This window comes from Lactuca saligna, chromosome 6 (genome assembly GCF_052625555.1).
Source record: "Lactuca saligna cultivar CGN05327 chromosome 6, ASM5262555v1, whole genome shotgun sequence".
Classification (NCBI taxonomy): domain Eukaryota; kingdom Viridiplantae; phylum Streptophyta; class Magnoliopsida; order Asterales; family Asteraceae; genus Lactuca; species Lactuca saligna.
The window spans coordinates 11,228,480-11,249,482 of NC_136422.1; the positions used below are offsets into that span (position 1 = coordinate 11,228,480).

The 21,003-nt window shown below is 33.3% G+C and overlaps 2 protein-coding genes across 2 annotated transcripts; both read right to left on the reverse strand.

Moving 5' to 3' along the window:
• Positions 1-546: 546 nt before the first annotated feature.
• Positions 547-2,715, reverse strand: LOC145001806 (putative RING-H2 finger protein ATL21A). Its single transcript, XM_078961151.1, has 3 exons — positions 2,394-2,715; positions 1,928-2,321; positions 547-1,117 (listed from the first exon to the last, which is right to left on the reverse strand). Exons 1-3 carry the CDS (start codon positions 2,709-2,711, stop codon positions 654-656), a joined length of 1,176 nt encoding a protein of 391 aa, XP_078817277.1. The 5' UTR covers positions 2,712-2,715; the 3' UTR covers positions 547-653.
• Positions 2,716-3,917: 1,202 nt separating this feature from the next.
• Positions 3,918-6,698, reverse strand: LOC145001373 (putative RING-H2 finger protein ATL21A). Its single transcript, XM_078960744.1, has 3 exons — positions 6,332-6,698; positions 5,850-6,249; positions 3,918-4,586 (listed from the first exon to the last, which is right to left on the reverse strand). Exons 1-3 carry the CDS (start codon positions 6,593-6,595, stop codon positions 4,129-4,131), a joined length of 1,122 nt encoding a protein of 373 aa, XP_078816870.1. The 5' UTR covers positions 6,596-6,698; the 3' UTR covers positions 3,918-4,128.
• Between the last annotated feature and the right edge of the window lie 14,305 nt (positions 6,699-21,003).

The following is a 21,003-nucleotide window of genomic DNA, read 5'->3' on the forward strand; positions in this document are numbered from 1 at the left end:
TGGCAGTGAAGAGAATGTGGTTTCGGTGGCATCACTCCACATGCTTGACATCGAATGTTTCCCTTTCCTAAATCGCACATTAGAAAACGACATGGCACCGATTCTAGTTGTTGCAACAAACCGAGGAATCACAACCATTCGTATAGCGAAGAAGATATCCCGAAGATTCTAGATATACGGTGTCAGGAAGAAGATGCTGATGTGGCGGAAGATGCAAAAGTTTTGTTGACTAAAATTGGGGTGGAGACGAGTTTGAGGTACACGATAAAGTTGATAACATCGGCTGCTTTGGCTTGTGAAAAGAGGAAAGGGAAGGTGGTGGAGATGGAGGATGTGAGTAGGGTTTATAAGTTGTTTTGGGATGTGAAGAGATCTACTAAGTATTTGATGGAGTATCAGACTCCGTATATGTTTAGTGATGCAACTGAGGAATATGATGTTAAAATGATGGTTTGATTGTGATTGTGGTTGAATTTTTTGATTATTTATGGTCTAAATTATATGAATCTTATCTCTAAAAATTCTCAATGCAGTATGCACCAAACATCCTATAATACTTTTACCATGTAATTATTAATTACCCATGTTTTTATACATACAAAATGTACACGTAAACCCTATCCAAATTCAAGATTTATTTTCGATTTTTTTTTCTATGATGAATCTACCGAACTCAATCTCGATGATGCCGAAGAACAAGGGGTAACCAGTGCCGAACTTTCCGGTGAGTTCCTACACACCGGACAGGTGGCATTCAACTTGAGCCACTCATCAATACATTCGGAATGGAAATAGTGATTACATTCCGGGATTGTCCTAAACGACTCTTTAGGTTTGTAATCAGAAAGACATATAGCACAAGTAGCATCATCGTTAGGCAATCGGCAACTCTCTCCAAGCACAGTTTTAGGATAAGACTCGATTGTGGGCCCATCTAAACCTGTTCTGGAGGCCAATTGTGGGATGATTGCGATTGAGTTAATGTCAATCCTTTGGTTATGAGATTCGTTATGGGCTTGAACTCTAGAAGATGTGTAACATATAAGCCCGATGATGCCTATTAAGGCAGGTACACCGATGCCTATGCTTAATCCGTATTTAGCATTCCTTGGAATACCTACGTCGAATAAAACAAAACGCGTATTAACAATAGATAATTGAATTTAAACTGCACATATTTTGACTTTTTGTGTCCATGTCGACTTCATGAGCAAGTTGATTATTCCTCATGTTAAATTCCAAGCAATCGCATGCTAGATGCCATATTGCCATGTTGACTAGTTGTTACTTGTTTGTTAGTGTAGGAGACTATTAGGTATAATATTTAACAAATATACATATTACCATTTGATAAAACCCCAATGATTACACACTTTTATATACTTATTGCCCGACATGAATAATTGAATTTTTCTAAATGGTTTAGACATCAAAGTTTAACTTTTTCCAATTATGACCCACGAGTCCGCAGAAAGTCCTCTGGGGACTCGATTTCCCTCAGCGGATTGATTGTACTTTTTTATAATTTTACGTGAGTCCGTAATACTATCAGACCATAAAACGGGTACTACGGACTGAAGTTTCGGACTCCGACAACATTATAAAAAAAGTCCTTCATATTTGACAATTGTCATGAGTATGTAGATGACTATTTGTGGGCTCGTTGATAATTTTTTGAAAAGTCTCTTTTTGGCACTTAGTGTGTCATTTGGTCATTTTTGGCCAAATTTCTTTAAAAAGATGGTATTCGTAAGGATAGCTCTCTACCTTAATTGATATTACCTTATGCATAAAAAAGTGTATAACAAGTATCACGGAGGAACCTCTCATGCTAGCTTAAAAGGTAGTACTAAAAATAAGGAAAGCTTAAAAGTTAGTTCTTTCTGCATAAAAACATGTACTGTAAGAGTCAGGAGAGAAACCATACCGCGGGAAGGACTAATGCAAATTGTCTGTCCATCATCGCTCTTCAACCCACAAGCTTTACCTTGCCTTTCACAAGATCCGCAATACGGAGTGAACCACATCAACTGCAATTCATATCTAAAGTCACTGTTTGATCGAACTGGCACATCGATCGTCTTCAAAACCTTACAATTTGAAGGCATGGAACCAGTAGAAGCGATTACAGAGTAATTTCCGGTGCTCAGGCAACGGAATGGTAAGCCTTGATACGTTTGATCGAAGCTCTGTAACTGTAAGGTGCAGTTGTAAAAAGTGTAGCTCTGTCTCCAAAAGGTACTGTAACTGAATGGCGTGTTTGTTATATCGACATCGACAATTCGATTTGGCCGGCAGAATTCCGGATCTATGGAGATGACCTGTGAATCGTTTACCGATTATGATTAATACATGATTTAAACTAGTTTTTGAGTAAGAATTCGGAAACGAACCTGTGAAAAGTAGGAAATACTGTTGACTATGTATGAGAGGGATGACGGAAGTCGGATGATTGTTCGGTTTTGTTGGTCACAGGAGAGATTGAAACCGGGGAAACCGCATCGGGCCGGTTGCCGGCCGGAGATACGAAACGGGAACCGTACTTCTGGTTCGGTGGGGCCACAGGAGGATGGAAAGCAGTCGGTGTTGGCTCCGGCGATAGGTTTCGGTACAAAGAAAGAGAAAGAGAGGATTATTAGTAGGAGAATGTGCTCCTTCTCCATAGGGTTGCTACTTGCTACCTCACCGGTGTGTTTGATGGTGTAAAACATGGAAGTCTTTATGTTTACTTTGAAATCAAATTTATGATATTATTTTATTTTATTAATAATAAATTACTTTTTTTTTAATAATTAAGTTTATGAATGACAGAGACAGAGCATGCAAATGGTAGAAAGGTAACTCGAACATCTTTATTTTATTTTTTGTTTACTAAAATGAATATTTTTTAATTTTCTTTAAAGCAAATATTAATGTATTACGAAACTTCCATAAGCAAAAATGTAATTAAGAAGATCGCATCCAAAGCATCATTTTTTTATTAGACAAAGACACATTGCCTAACAAGGTCACCAATTCTCGAACGTGAACCACAGTTGAAAAACACAAATCACATCAATTACCGATAAGATATAAAATCTGAACCGCGATTTCACAATGAAACAAACATATCATCAACACGATCTTGTTAGTTATCACACACTGGGCATAAAGTAGAGTAAATATCAATTTCTGCATTTGCCAATTTTACTCTTGTATGAATGCGATTTAGCAGGATTCTCCACATCAAGATATTAATCTTACTAGGAATGAACATATTCCATCTAGCAACTAACCCATCTACCAAAGTAAGATTGTCAATGCACCGTTCAAGGTATGAATATATATATATATATATATATATATATATATATATATATATATATATATATATATATATATATATATATATATATATATATATATATATATATATATAATGATATTCGTCCTTTTTAACAAGAAGCTAAAACTTTCCAAAAAAAAAAAAAAAACTTTGGTCTAATTCTTTCCCAAAGATTACCGATTTTAATCGGCATTTTAAAGGAGACTTGGATCCAGATAAATTCCAAGAGGTCCCATTTTAATTTTTAAAGAAATAAATTTTACAATTTTGGTATTTGGTACTCGTTTAAAAAAAACAAGAGTCCTGTACCAAATCGTTTAAAAAAAACAGTTGGTATGCCACCGTGACAATGACATACATGGTCAACACGTTCAGTAAACATCAGAGCACCAATAAAGGTTTGACTTCGATCCTAAGTAACCTTTGAAAACAATGTATGCACCAAACATAAGCGAAATTTATAAATTAATTATAATTATTATAAATAATTGTTATTAAATTTACAAATTAATAGTAATATCCATATACAAGCAACAGTTTATTGATGACAATAGAATATATGTTATCCTAATAAATTTTTGTACAAAAAATGTGCAAAACCTAGAACTTCATACAAAAAACATCAATGACTTAAAAATATGGCAAAATAAAAAGGTTCTTGTTAACTCTATCAATCATGTCTTTAAATTTTCCTATGCCCACACATGGTATAATAGTTTAACCGTGTAACCTCATTTTTATATCTACAAATATACATGTAAAATGGATCAAAATTCAAAATCATTTGTATTTGTTGTTGTTCTTTAAGTTGAATCTTCCCGACTCGATGTCGATGACGCAGAAGAACAAGGTGTAACCAATGAAGAACTCTCCGGTGAGTTCCTACAAACCGGACAGGTGGCATTCAGCTTGAGCCACTCATCAATACATTCAGAATGGAAATAGTGATTACATTCAGGGATTGTCCTCAACGATTCTTTAGGTTTGTAATCAGAAAGACATATAGCACAGGTAGCATCATCATTAGGCAATCTACAACTCTCTCCAAGAACAGTCTTTGGGTAGGACTCGATTGTGGGCCCATCCAAGCCCGTTCTCGGTTGTGGGATGATTGCAATTGAGAAAAGGTCAATGCTTTGGTTATGAGATTCGTTTTGGGCCTGTGATCTAGCTGATGCATAGCATATAAGACCGATGATGCCTATTAAGGCAGGTACACCGATGCCTAGGCTCAATCCGTATTTTGCACTCTTAGAAATACCTATAAAGGAAGATTGGTGATTAATAAAACGACTTCAAAGTTCGGACTAAACTTGCAACTTTATGTAAAACATAAGGACTATATTTGCACAACAATTTTAATATTTGGATTGAATTTGTGGTTTGTGTAAAGCACAAGGATCAAATTTGTAATGTACTCTAGTCTTTATTCTAAATTCAACTAATTGCATGGTTGGTGCCGTTTTTGACTCGTTACACAGTATGTTAGTTGGTGTAGGGGAGTGTTAGGTATAGATTTTGAAAATATATTTTCCAAAGATGCATTACATTTTCTGAATTTGTTTATAGATTCCACTGATTTTACTTTATGTCAATTTATATTTTTATATTGATTAATGTATTTTAGATATAGTTGAAGTGATTAAACGATATATCTATTTATTTATAACCTACACTATTAAAATTTGAAAAAGCTTTTCACCATATTACAAGTTCTACGCATTAAATGTGATAAGATCAGTGATATTCTAGACAAAAAAGTAAATGAAAGCGTAAAATAACGTGCAATAAAGTCTACAAGTTAATAAAAAGTACAAGTTAAAACCTACATAGTCGACATGATTGTCGAGTGTTGCTTAAATACGTGCTTTGAAAACTATATGCTTCAAAATAAAGATTTTGAAAATGTATTTTCGGAAAATATTATTAACATATGAAAACAAATATAATGATACACATTTTATTAATTGTCCGACATGAATTATTAAGATATTCTATATACATGCTCAATGTTTACGACAATGAAAGTTTAACTTTTTCGAACTACTTTATCAAGTTTTAATTAAAATAATATATTGTTTTGCTTATTATATATAAGTTAATTATGTTATAATATGTTTAAATTGTGATTTTTTGCTTTCAGTAACGAACAAAAGTTTAAATTTTAAAATAAAATATCAAATCAGCCATAAATAAATGATTAAAATTTTGAATGCATTTTAGTTGGATAGAAAGAAAAAAAAAAAAAAAAAGTCAAAAACCTGCAATCATCTCGCTTGAAAAGGCAAAAAGGGATGATCAGATTAGAAGAAGATAAAAGTCAAAAGGTAAAAGTTAAAGCGTAACGAACAAGAAGCAATCAACCTTTATCGGTAGTACTCTGTGCACAAAAATATGTACTGTAATCATTAGTAAAAGCTTGCAAGTAAGAATCATGGAAGGGATGAACTTCTCAGGCTAGTTTGACAGATAGTACTTCATGCATAAAAATATATACTGTGTAAGAATCAGGAGAGAAACTTACCGCGGGAAGAACCAACGCAAACTGTCTCTCCATCATCGCTCTTCAATCCACAAGCTCTACCTTCCATTTCGCAAGATCTACAAAACGGAGTGAACCACATCAACTGCAAATCGTCTCTAAAGTCACTGTTCAACCGGATTGGCACCACGATCGTCTTCATAGCCTGACAATTTGAAGGCATGTATGCAGGAGAGAATATTCCGGTCCGAGTAGCGATTACCGAATAATTTCTGGAGCTCAGGCAAGGGAACGGAATGGCGGGATACATGAAACCGTAGTTCTGGGTGGAGCAGTTGTAAAAAGTGAAGCTCCTTAAGGTGCTGAAACGGAATGGCGTGTCAGTTAGATTGACACCGACGATTCGGTTTGGCCGGCAGAATTCCGGATCTATGTAGATCACCTGTGAATCGTTTACAGGTCTCTAATTAGAGACGTAATTTGAATTTGAAGCGTCTTATTTGTGTAATGTTTTGAAAACGAACCTGTGAAACGTAGGAAATTCTGTTGACGATGTATGAGCGGGATGACGGAAGTCGGATGATTGTTTGGTTTTGTTCGCCACAGGAGAGGTCGAAACCGGGGAATCCGCAGCGGGCGGGTTGCCGGCCGAGGATATGGAACGGGAAACGTATTTCTGGTTGGTGGGGGCCACAGGAGGCCGGCAAGCAGTCGTCGTTAGCACCGGCGATGGGTTTCAGTAGAAAGAAGGAGGAGAGGATTAGTAGGAGAATATGTTCCTTCTCCATGTGTTTGGTAGCTCACCGGCGTGCCCAAAAGAGTGTAAGATAGAGCGTAGTTTTATGGTGGTGAATCTGGTGATTGCCTGATTGGTGAGTTGAGATTTCAAAATATCTCTGGATTCATTAAAATGTGTATGTATTTTATACGTACTTTCAAAAAATACCAATGATTTTACTTGATTTTAATATAAAATATAAATATAAAATTTTACTTTTTTAAAATGATTAGGTTTATAGCATTCATAGCCATTTGTCATCTTGTATTTGTTTATGGAAGAAAATGTAATTAAAATCATTAGATCATTCCTAAAAGCACGATAAGATTATCCGAGGTGGCGGTCTCTTCACGCCCGAGATGCTGAGATGATCTATTGGAGACTCGTGAACACCACCCCTCCATGGATGGGTGGGTTGGCTGTGGTGTGAAGGGTAAGACGGAAGAAGACGTGTTTTTGCTTGTTTGTTCAATTTCAACTGTTTCAAGCATTTAAAAAAATTGAATTCATTATTTCTTTAATTTCTCTTTATATATACATTCATTTTACATATAATCTTCAAACTAAAACAAACACACTCTTTCAAAACAAACACATATATTCAACAAAAAAACACTATCTTCTCATGTATTTTTTATATTCTATATATGGATCTAAATCAAAATATTTCACCGAGGGGAAGGTCCACTGGAAATTTAAGGGTGTTTTTAAAAATACAACAAGAAGTTCTCGACTAGTATGGCAACTAAATTCTATGTTTTTTATGCTTTTTAGTAATTTAGGTTTAATTTTCTATGTTTTTTTTAATGATTTTTTAGTAATTTAGGTTTAATTTTCTATTTTTTAGGTTTAATTTCTATGATTTTTAATTAATGTAATATGGTTTCAAATTAATGTAAAAATATTTTATTATGTTTTAAATTTTGTTTTTATTTAATTTAATCATAAAAAAATAAAATAAAAAATTATGGAGTGATAACCATTTTCAATATCTAGTGGGTTGGTAGTGAAATTGATGTAGCGCAGAGATGGCAACATTTTTTCAATGGGTTGATAGTGACCTATCCCCATAACCTAAGAGTATTTTTAAAAAACTTAAGGAAAAAAAAAACTTTCACAAAACTTATCAGCTATGAGAGATTTTCAAACTAAGTTTTACATAATTATTTTTTTAACTTATAAACTTTTGAAATTGAGTTCTTTAATATTTTAGAGGAACAATAAAACTAAAAAAAAAAAAAAAAAAAAAAAAAAAAAAAAAAACTAACAGATAACAATTTCAATCATTTTGATAGCTATCTGATGGGACATATTCGGAGGTGCGTCAGTGCGTTTTATGAGGGTGAACACCATCCCCGATGGAGTGTGGTCGATATCAAAGTGATGATGCGTATATTAAATGGTGGGCTTTAATGTTTCCTTTCATCTTAATCTCTCTCTTAATCTCTCTTCTTTCTTTCTCTTCCCTCTCTTCTTATGGGCGTGTTTGGCAAAAATAGTTGTTAGCTGGAAGCGGGTAGCGGTTAGCTGGTAGCGTGTAGCGTGTAACTGGTAGCTGGTAGCGGGAAGCTGTAGTTTTTATTTGTTATATAAATGTTTGGTAAAAGTAGCTGGAAACTTTTGAAATATATAAAATTACATAAAAGGACAATTGATTAAAAATAAAAATATATATATAAATATATTTTTAAGGGTAATTATGGAAATTGATTTCAAAAGCTCCGTAGCGTTTTGTTAAAAGCTACATGAAGTAGCTTTTAGAATCGGAGCGTTTTGTTAAAACTAAAAGCTAAACGCTTGTACTGCCAAACGAAACTTTTTGTTTAAACTAGAGCGTTTTATCAAAAGCTAAAAGCTAGAAGCTCTCAAACGCTTCTAAAAGCTCCGTGTCAAACACGCCCTATGTGTGAAGATCACTATATGGTGGTGGATGTGCATGGTTACATAGAGGTGAGGCGGAAGGTGGCTAAGTCGAAAAACACTCTCCTCTACTTCGGATAACCTTATATCAAATTTTTATTATTTATAAGATAAAAATACATAAACGATCTCTAATTTTTTTCATTACACGAATGCATTTGTGGTTTTTATTTTTTGTGTGGTTAGTTCATAACTCATATAAAAGTATTCATATACCATATTTTTATTTCTTTTATCATTTTTTAACAGATTTTATTTATAAGAAAATAAAAATAAAACTCCTCCTACGCCACCTCACCTACTGATAAAACTTATGTTTTTCAGATTGTGACCATCACTCGCCCTTAATCTTCATCCACACTCATCTTTTCTTCACTCTCTTCTCATGTAGCTTTGGCACCGATGTCCGTCTCCATTTGCACAGCTGTACAATATGAGATTTTGTAACCCTAAAAAGCTCATGAAATTAAAAAAAAAAAAAAAAAAAAAAAACTATTGTTTGAAGTCTTTTGAACCTAAGCTTTTTCAAATAGCTTGTTAATTTAAGGAACTTCTTAATCGAGTTTTTTCAACAATTTGGTGGGTCTTATAGTTTTTTTAACAATTAAAATTTGACAATTACAAATATGTTTTGTAAATAAGCAACCTAAAAAAGTTCTTTTTATTGTGGAAACCAAGTTAAGTTTTTTTTTTTTTTTTTCATTTCAAGCTTTTTCATGAAAAAAAACTCAAAAGAGAATCACTTTTATTTTGAATACAATCACTTTTATTTTGAAGGGGTTTGTGGCCAAGTGGAAGGCTACCATGGTGGTGCACACTAACCCCCTCCTATTGTGATGCTTCGTGTCATTTACCTTGAGAATAAACAGGGCAATGGTATTAATGAGTATTACTCCAAGAAATAAACGACTATACATTTTAAAATTTAACTATAAATATACCTATTTACTACAATCTATTTCATATCATTTTTTCTTTCTCTACAAACCACAATATATTGACATGTAATTTCTTACTCCCTACCATGGAAAATTTTTCACAAGTATCAAATTATAGGAAAGGGTGTAAAAGATCATTAATTATTGGTAATTAATAACGGTGTCCTTTCGTTTTGATCTCATGCCCCAAATTGAGGAGAATGGAGAGAAAGAGAAATTAGTTTGTTCATTATTGTGGTTAATAATTAATTATGAACTAATTGGAGAAATATATGAGGAATTAATTAAATAGTTTTAATTAATTAAAAGGGTTTAATATTAATTAATAAATTGTTGGTCAATTGGAATGTTATAGAACCCTTAAGGAAATAGGGTTGGACGAAAATCACTCCATTCCAAATGGGATGCAGGTGAATTTGAAATTTGACTCCTATCACATATGGGATGGGAGACAAATCTAAGGAAAATATCGGTTTTGTGAAATTGACCCTTCTTCTAGTTATTTTGTTCTCTCTTTGGTGTTCATTGCGAGTGATATCATTAGAGGAATTCTAGTTTGGGCCATCTCATCCTAGTAACCTTAAGGAGGACAATATCTCAAACATAGAGATTAGTGGCCACATAAGAGGTATGTTATTCTTCCTTCTTTATGTTTTATGTTTTATGTTTTAGTAGAGTAGTAGTAATAACATGAAACTTAAATCGTTAGGGTGCATGAACATATAGGATTATTGTTGTGACATCCTCATTTTCACGGTCAGAAAATACATTTTTATTTATGCTTATTTGAAAACATTATTTTTTTTAACTGCGGAATTTGTCCCATAAAAGTACTTGCAAAGAAATGTTTTTTTTTCATTGATTTATTAAAACTTGGGATGTCATAACTAATACAAGAAACATAAATATAAATGTAGTTATTATAGTCCTTACAATATATTGTATACTATGACCTATCATTCCTCGAATCTCTCATTATGTCCGAACATCATTATCTTTGTATTGCTTCCTATGATACAAAGAAATCGAGTGGGTCAGGATGGAAAACCTAGTGAGTACATAGAATTTTCAACCCACAATAATATAATTAAATTTTTTTAATTATAGAGTTCATATCTAAACAAATAACCCGATTACCTATTCTCGTTATTCTTACTCCCAGATCCTATACCGATGATCTCAGGGGATCTATCCCAAAGGATCTCTAAGTGAACATTGTTGCCTCGGGGATTACTTAGCACCATGAGCAAATAAGATGAACATAGGTTGAAAAGAGTAGCCATATGAATAATTCATTCATACTTATAGTTTGTAGTCATGACCATATAAGGTTCCTTAACATCTACAGGTCGGGGACCTACCCATGTATAGTTCGGTAACAGCTATAGGTTGTAAACCCGCCTGTGTATGACTGATTAACACCTACAGGTTGTAATCATGTTCGTGTATGGTTGATTAATACATACAGGTTGTAAACCTACCCATGTATAATCTTAACAACACCTACATGTTGTAGACTTCCATACGTGTGATTCATCATTGCCTACAGATCGTAGACCTGTCCGTAGGACAAATTTTTAAACACCTACAAGATGTATACATGCCCGTGTACAGTTGATTAACATCTACAAGTTGTAGTCTTGCCCGTGTATGACTTGATAACATCTACAGGTTGCGAACCTGACCATTTTTTACCAAAATTGTCTAGAATAGTCTATGGCCATCATCAATACCCTTTTAAGTGACTACATTGCTAGTCCGATAGTACTATAAAACTCTCGATCTCTCATCATTTTATTTATCTCTCTCTACCCTTCATTACCCATATATTACAAGTATGAATATATATATATATATATATATATATATATATATATATATATATATATATATATATATATATATATATATGGTTAAATAAAATCAACTCATATAGTTTTATCTAACACAAAAGCTCTTAATCATAGATAATAGGCACATATAGCACTTAGTTATGTAAATACTTCATATCTATGTGTAAGATGAAAGTAACTATGCATTCACTTGTTCAAAGTGATGGTTGGTGAATTTGAGCAACGTTTCACTTTAACACTTTAGCTTTTCCTTTTATGTGACCAAGGTATAAATTTCACTAAGTCTTAGTCTTATATTCTTAGCAACTAATGATAATCTAGATTCCTCACTAATCCCAATGTCTACATCAACATCTATCAAGTAAGGAACAACCAAGCAGGATCATATCGGAGGTAGGGTCTATTTGGTATATGGAGTATACTATATGGAAATCTCATTTTAAACACCTCCTTAAATCCAGTGTAGACATCATTCCCGTAAGTAGATCAATCGGTATAAAGACTTGAAATCACTAATAAATCTTATTTATAGGTTCATAATAATGACTATGAATATTAATATAAGTTACACTTGAAATAAAATAAGTGTAGCTTAACTTACAAATTTTTTACCGAAACAGGGAAATTGTGGTGGCAGAACTCGGACTCGATAGCTCTTAATTATTGGGCTCACAAAGACCTTACAGCTTGCCAAACTATCCTAAATAGTAAAGAATTTTAGGGCCAAATGCTAAGAGAGATAAATAGATATATATATATATATATATATATATAGAGAGAGAGAGAGAGAGAGAGTTAGAAAGTGTGTAGGAAACAAATGAGAGTCGAAGGCAATTTATAGGCTGAAATTTGAAGGTGCAAGTTGCGCCTCGACAAGGTACATGCCGCACACTGTTATGGTCGACACTCCTTCCTCCATAAATCGAACACGTGGCGAAAAACTGTTGGGCCACGTCATTGAAGGGTATGTACGATTTAAAACTTCAAAAATTCATATCTCACTCATACGAGCACTGTTTTTAACGTTCTCTATATTTACACATAGGTAATTCCGAGTACTGCAACTTTCATTTAGACTTCGTCGGATAATTCTCAACCAATTTTCAATTGAATAGTGTACGAAGATTACATGGTATATCACATGTGAATATTATATAGTATATTCACTTATGAATATTAGATGATATATTCACTTATGAATATTACACAGTATATTCACATATGAATATTACAATGTGTTTTCACAAATATATATAATTTGTATATGTTATTCACATATGAATAACATAAAGACTTGCATATTCGTTTTTTTGTTTTAATAATCATATACTGATTCAGGTGAGAAAACATATTCATATATGAATATAACGTGGTAATTTAGTTTATCCATTTAATCAAACAGTTGAAGTCATACAATTTAACTTTTTTAAAAATGTTAAAAACATGATACTTTTACTATTTAAATCTTACAAAATAGTAGATAGATAGAGAATTATATGAAATTTTCAAAAAAAAAACGATTTGATCTTTTTCTAACCTCAATTTGGAAGTTTATTTGAGAATCGATGTTGAATGAATGATATGAAGTGGATTTTTTGTTGATTATCGATGATGTTGATCTAATAATGTTGAGGAGTATAATTAATCATAGATGTTGAAGATCTGATCGTATTCAAACAGAATTAAAGGTTGGATTAAAAGAACCAAAAACGAATTTTTGTTGTTAGCTATTGAATCGTGTTGATAAACATGTTATTGACGAAGATCGATGATTGATTAACATCGGATGATGTTGATGATGGTTTTAACTGAAGAAATTTGGATGATTGTTGAAGGTTGGAGGAGAAATTTGGATGATGAATGATCGAAATTTATGTACAGTTACGTATTTGAGATTGAAGGTTATTATCATATTTACAAGTTTGTCACCGTGTCTTTTTATGCTTAGATTAAATGAGTGGGTGGGAATGATTCCTCAATATATATATATATATATATATATATATATATATATATATATATATATATATATATATATATATATATATAGGTAAAGGTTCAAATGAGAACCACTAAAGGTTAAGAACCTAAGAACCACTCATATTACATATGTTAAATCTGATACCACTTCTTCATTATTCTCCCAAGACAAAATAAATATCATCTCACCTCCTTCAACCATCTCCGATGAACACCACCACATCCACCATTGTCGATGGCCGCCTCACCACTGTTACCGCCGACGATGACACCTCCACGTCGCAACCTCCGACCATCAATGATAACACTTAAATACGTCATTGAAGTTTCAGATCTGGAACCCTCCTCTTTGTCGTTGTTGTAGTGAACCGCCACAATCGTCGTCGTGTCCTCCTTCAATGACATATCTGCTCCAACGAGCCACCACTATTTCTTCAGATCTGCTCTAGACAGCCACCAAAACCACCAGATTTTCACTAAAATACGGTAGATCTCGAATGTATCAGATCTGGATCACATCCTCATCTCGCCAACGAAATTAGATCTAAGATTTCCACCAGATCTCTTCCCCTTCTTCTCCTCCGACGACTTCTTTCATCGTTGCCAGATCTTTTCCGACTATTGTTTACGCGTCTCGGTGAGTTCAACACGACTATGTGTGCTTTTTGGTCACGAGTTCCGGCAGAGAAATGTTCCGACAATCATTTCATGTGGTTTTCAAGCGATATCATTAAAAACAAAAGGTTAGATTTACAAGAAGTGATTTTCCGATAATGTTATATTAAGCTGTGAATTTTGTGTATTAAACCGTGAATTTGTTATATTAAGCTGTGAACTTTGGGTATTAAACAGTGAATTAACTGTATTATACTTGTAAATGAGCTATGGATATATTGTATTAAATTGCAAATTTTTTTTATATTTTAAGCTATATTAAATTCACAAATTAATACATAGATATGCTTCCATATATCATTTATACTTTAATTTGATAATATGGATGTGAATATATAGTTTTTGAGTATTAATTTGTGAATTTTATGTATTAAACTTATGATTGATTGTATTAAGAGTTTTAAGTTGATAATATGACTGTGAATTTTATACTTTTTTTTTATTAAGTTGTGAATTTATTGTAATAATTTGTAAATTTTATGTATTAAGCTATGATTTTTGTGTTTTCAACTGTGAATTAACTACATTAAGTTGTGAATTTTTTGTTAAAACTGTGAATTGACTATATTAAGCTCCTAATTTTGTGTATTAAACTGTGATTTTTGTGTATAAGATTTTAAATTGACTGCGTTAAGTTATGAATTTTCTGTTTAAACTGTTAATTAATTATATTAAGTTGTGAATTGTATGTATTAAACGGTAATTGATTATATTAACCAGTGAACTGATATCTGAAAGTGTAAATGTAAGTTTTAAGTTAAAAATATGACATTTCAATGTATCAAATTGTTAATTTAATATATTAAGCTGTGAATTTTATATATTAAATGGTAATTGGTTATATTAAATTGTGAAGTGATTGCAACTTTAAGTGATTTTTTTTATAAATTTTGTGTTAGAATATAAATGATTTATGAATGAACTTTTATATTAATGTTAGAATATGTTTATTTTTTGTGTTGTATAAGTACGTAAGAATGCATTAGTTTTTTAATTGTTTTGTATTAAATTTAATATGATTGAATTAATAGGTTTATTAAATTATAAATATAGTATTTACCCTCTCATTGCATGACTATATATGCAGATCTGATTTTCAATAAAATATAGTTGCAATGTTGATATAGGTAGTCAGTGGCAGCGTGTGCTAATGGTGGTGATGGTAGAGTTTAGGTTTGACTTCATTAAATTTGTGAATTAATGTAAAATAAATAGTATTAAGTTGTCAATTTTGTCTATTATGCTATAAATGGACTATATAAATTTGGATTTTACATAAATTTTTGGTTAAAAATATAGAATGATGGTATGAATGAAAATATTAGATTAAAAAAATATGATTTTACCATTTTCTTAACAAACAGACAAAAATTAAGATTTTAACATATTTTGTAACATTCACAATACATATTACTTATTAAATGTGAGTTCTTAATCTTTTGTGGTTCTCATTTGAACCATTTCATATATATATATATATATATATATATATATATATATATATATATATATATATATATATATATATATATATATATATATATATATATATATATATATAATACTTGTTTCATAATTCGTGTTGCGTCTATATATTACAAATTCGTGGTGTAAATAGAAAAATACTCAATTAACATATTAACCAACTTTGATTAATTATTTTTTTAAGTCGTAATAATACCTGCTTTATAGAATTTAAAAAAATGTTTTTGTGGGTTCTAGTGTGACTCGTTTATACCGTGGGGGACACCGACAAAACGAAATGAGATTATCTAAAATTAAATAGTTGCGTGGAAAGCGTCTTTTTCTGAAAAGGCAAGTTCATTTGTCTATTTCATGAAATCAATAAATTAATTATTAAAAAGAAATAAACGATTTTGTCAAATATAATTTTGTATTCACTCCGATTAGAAAAGACACGTTGCCAAGATAATAATGTTGACAATTTTGTAATGGCATTACTATCATGGTGGCAACATAACAAAAGAATGTATCAAGCTGAACAGCTATAGACGAGTATCAAATGATGTAATGTTGTGTAATAATTATGAGTGTGCTCATTTTAATCTTGATTATGTGACATTAAATAATTGAAATATTAAACATACCATAAGGTATAACATAATGCAATTCAAGATCTAGAGAGAAATATATAGTCACATTTCTCTGAAGAAGCCATGGCACGTTATAGTAGATGAGGTGGCACCGCAGTGTGCGGCAAACACCCTACCGATTCGATAATAAAAACTTGGTATTGATTGTTAGGATGCAAAGTTATGGAGGTGGTAGTGATGCCTTGTGACATGAGAGAGAGAGAGAGAGAGAGAGAGAGAGAGAGAGAGAGAGAGAGAGAGAGAGAGAGAGAGAGAGATGTAAACACTTCTATTTATAGTGAGTTTCATACCACTTGTAGATGTGTGCTTAAAAGATCTAACATGAAGAGTATTAGTGTGAGCTACTTTTTTGTAACACATTTCATGATCAAATACATCTCTTAGACACCCAAATTACCTTGTTCTTTGTGTTCATTTAATTATGCATGTCAAATCAATGCTCTTAATTCACATCAATTGGTATCAGAGCAGACCTTCGAAGATCAAAGCGATTTTTGAAGAAACGGTTCTCGGTTTGGCTACATTTAACACAACTAGAACGTTTATGGTGAGTCTCTCAATGATCTCTCAAAATCTCTATGATCCATGCTTGTGTTTTTGAAATTTTTGATGATATTGACTCATTGGATCATTTTTTATTTTTTTTGAAAAACATATTTGTTATGATCCAATAATTTGTCAATTATCAAGCCCAATCCAATCCAAGTTTCTTTTGTTCGATTCGACTCTAAATTTGCAGTTGCTCGATTGAATCACGAATTAGCCCAAAATCATATTAGATTCATTATTTTTTGTAACACCCCGACTCCCAAGTATTAATTTTTACAGTTTTATTTCATATTGGAATGTCTACTTGACGAGTTGATTCCCTGACTCGTCGAGTAGGAACATTTGAGGCCACGTGTTTTAAATGATCAACTCGTCGAGTCGGAGACATGACTCGACGAGTTGGAGCTGGAGGATGAAACCTTAATTTCCGGGGTTTTGCACCCTATTTAAAGGGTCATTAACCGCCCTTAGCCTCCCTTACAGCCCCTTGTGAGTCCAGAAACCCTAAATCGTCGTTTTCCCCTCTCTTTGTGTGATATTAAGCTTTGTGGTGGATTGTTGAAGGAAGATCTTGAAGTACTCAATCTTGGAACAAGAAGAAGGTTGTAGATTTGAGTTCTTCTTCATCTTAGCATCATTTTTGAGGTAACAAGTTGTTACCTTGACCTTCTTCTGTCAAGATTTATGCATGTAGGAGATTAGGGCCACTTTGGCCATGTTAAAATGTTATTATGGGTATTAGCCATGGTCTGAAGTTGCAACTTCAGATCTAGGTTTATCTTGGCCTATAAGATTATAAAGCTCCAGCCTTTAGTGAAGCAATACCCTCTTCATCCCTTAAAACCATTATTTAGCTTGATTTGGGACATTATCACCTTGCATGTACATAAAGTTTGCAACTTTACGTAAGAAGTATGCCTTAGGAGCTCAAATTTGCATTATGGAGCTTTAGAGTGGCTTAAAATCGTCTGGATGGGGAAAGGATGGAAGGGACTCGACGATCTGCATGGCCAACTCGGCGAGTCCAATGAAGGTTGTCGTGCAAGGACTTCTACATGGACTCGGCGAGTCAGATAGGGTTCCCCAGACATTTGGGCATGCATGAACTCAGTGAGTTTCAAGGAAACTCGACGAGTCAACTGGGGATTTCACAACTTCTCGAGTTCATGAAGGACTAGACAAGTCAATGAACTGCACTCAACGAGTGAGGTCAACATGGACTATTGACCTTGACCACTGACTTGGACTTTCACCAAGGGTTGACTAGTTGACTTCTGGGGTATTATGGTAAATTGGAAACTTAGGAAAAGGTATTATGTTAAATATAGGTGGTGGAGTCCGTGGTTGTGATTTGAGAGTTTGAGCTTATCTTTTCAGTCAACATTTGCGAGGTGAGTATTCCTCACTATCCTCAAGGGTCGAAGGCACTAAGGCCGGCCCTTTGGACTGTTATCCTGATATGCTATGATAGTATGATTTATTAGATTTGTATCCTGGTAGATAGAATGGTATTATGTTATTATGTGGCTATGATCCGTTAGATCGGTTTGTTTGTCTATAGACAGATATGTGATTATCCGTTATATGTGTTGGGTTATGATCATTCTAACACTCCTAAGTGTACATGCAACCCTAAATACCTTGGATCTATGTTTTCTCTATTATACATGCAAATATGAGCATCCAATGTATTATCCTAATCTAGCATACAAAACTAACAATATAACAAGATAGAATACATACCTCTTTGATGTAGAATGTCTTCATGAAGCTTGAGTGCCTAGTGCCCCAAGTGTGACACCTCAAATGGTTCACACACCACCAAATACACTTGGAATAACTTGAGAGAATTCTACACTTCATGAAAATCGGCTAGCCCTCTCTAGAATAATAGTAGTGGCGATTTTGTCAAGAATAAGATGCTTATATAGTTATGGTTACACCATGTAAACCCTAATTGACATGGCCTTTCATTTCCATGATCCATGGGTACAAAAACACCATGGAGCACCATATGGGTTTTGGCCCAACTAGATAATCCATGGAGCATTAGCCCACTATATAAGTATGGATGATTTGCACAATCAACCCATATATTTAATTAGTCTTCTTTTGATCACTTAATTAATCCTAGATTAATTCTTGATCAATACTAATTAAATAATCTTATTATTCTTATTATTAATATACTAGAACTTATAATATATTAATAACCATAAGTGTCTTATTTCTCTCATTTTAGTCTATCCAAGTGCATGATGGACCATGCCGGCTCGGATCAAGTCTTACCAATTATAGTTATGGACTTAGACATTAATCCAATAGTCTCCCACTTGGATAAGTCTAAAACTATTATTGCGTATGACTTCAGGAACCAACTGGAAATCGTAGCTCTCAATAGCTTCTGTCGAACTCTTACCTTGTCGATAAACACTGACCTTTGTCAATGACTTGTCCATTAGATAAGGGATCATATATTCCTCCATTCTAGATATCATATGGACTGAGACATGGATTATAATCATTCTCTCTGTCCATTTGTTGTTTCCCGATTTCCGATTTATGACGACTGACTAATTGAACAAATCAAATCAGTCCTGGCCCGGCCGAGCACTTCCATTTGTCATCATCAAATCATCGAGGGGCCCACAGATATCTCTTTTATCCCGAAGGTAAAAGGAATGGATAAACTTCGACCCATATGGCTTGTTCTACTACTTGTTGAATCATACACAAAGGCACGTTTTATAGCACCGAGTTACAAAATGCGGTTTCATGCAATCAATGTACAACCAACTCATATCTCTAGGTTTGAAGAATATAAGATATTATCGTCTCATGATCACTCGTGATAAAATCCATGAAGTGATTCCAATGAGCGCGGGTTGAATCCAATACTCAGAACTTATGAGTACTCATGAGTGTTGTAGCCCTTTGTCCAACATCTTAGACCTCTACAAGCCAACCCATGACAGTCTTGATTCATATCTACTTCCAACATATGACCGACTGTGGATGGTTTGAATAACTTAGTCATTCCGGAAGAATAACCTAGTTTATTCTGGAAGTCAAAACATGCAAAATGAAACACAAGAATAATTGAGTCCAATATGGTATCAAAACCTATGAACATAAATAAAACACCTTTTATTTATCACCATATGATTACACATTATTCATTGTATACTGTTTCAGCTATCAACTTTATTCTTGAATTTAAAACAATAGTAGTCCCATGCTCCAAGCATGTACACTATGTTTTCTAAACACTAGTCATGCCATACACCAAGTATGCATACTATGTTTGTCTATGATCTTTACTTTGTGAACTAGATCAATTGAACATAACTTCAATGATTCTCTTTTCACACTCCCAAATCCTTACTGCAAATGCAAGAATTCCAAATTCATGCCATTTACTGAAATCTGTTAGATTCTAAACTTATATGCATTGTTCCTCTTGTAATGATTATGCACAAAGTCAGAAAGACTTGACAACAATCATTACAGAGTATTCCAAAGGAGATCAGTTCCTTGGAAACAACCTTCTTGCATTAAGTTTCCTAATCTTAAACAAATTGAAAATTCTAACTTTGAAACATTTCCAGATTCCATTTTTTACTATCACTTCTGAACAAGAGTTGCCTCCTTCCAGATTATGTCAATATGGTCCTTCCAGAATTATCACTATACTTCCAATTGTCCTTAAGCAACCAATCTTTGGTAAACCTTAGATTGTCCTCGATAATTGTTTAATCCTTTTAGTGATATCAAGTTCTAAACCTTTTCCCTTCTTAATGCCCCAGGCATTTGTGTCACAACTAGCATTTTCGCTAGGAAATTCCACTCTCATGCAATCATTCACCTAGTGTGATAACTTGTACTCTAAGTGAATACTATGCTCCATTCCTATTCAAATATATCTCATATGCTCAAATAAGGGTTGGAAACCCTAGATATCCCCTTTCAAGTTCACTGTGGCCTAGGATTCTCTTATTGGGCCTAAAGGACCAACAAACCTTCAAGTTGACTATTTGGGCCTAGAAACCCTAATTGGGCTCTAATTAGACTCACATTCATCAACTTTAACATTTTGGGCCAAGTGGACCTAGAATGGTTCATTCTATTCCTAATGGGCCCAATTGGGCCATAAGTGATTTTAAATTTCCTAATGGGCCATATTTTTTTGGACTTAGGCACTCAAGGCCCAAACCCTCTTTTCCCTATTGCCCTTTCTCGGCCAACAAGTGAAAAAAAAAAAGCGGAAATGAATGAAAAAAAAATGACTTCATGACACCTCATTATTGTTTAGAGGTTAAGTAAGGGATTACCCAACAAACAACCATGCAAGTCTCATATACCCATGCAAGTCTCATATACCCATGCAAT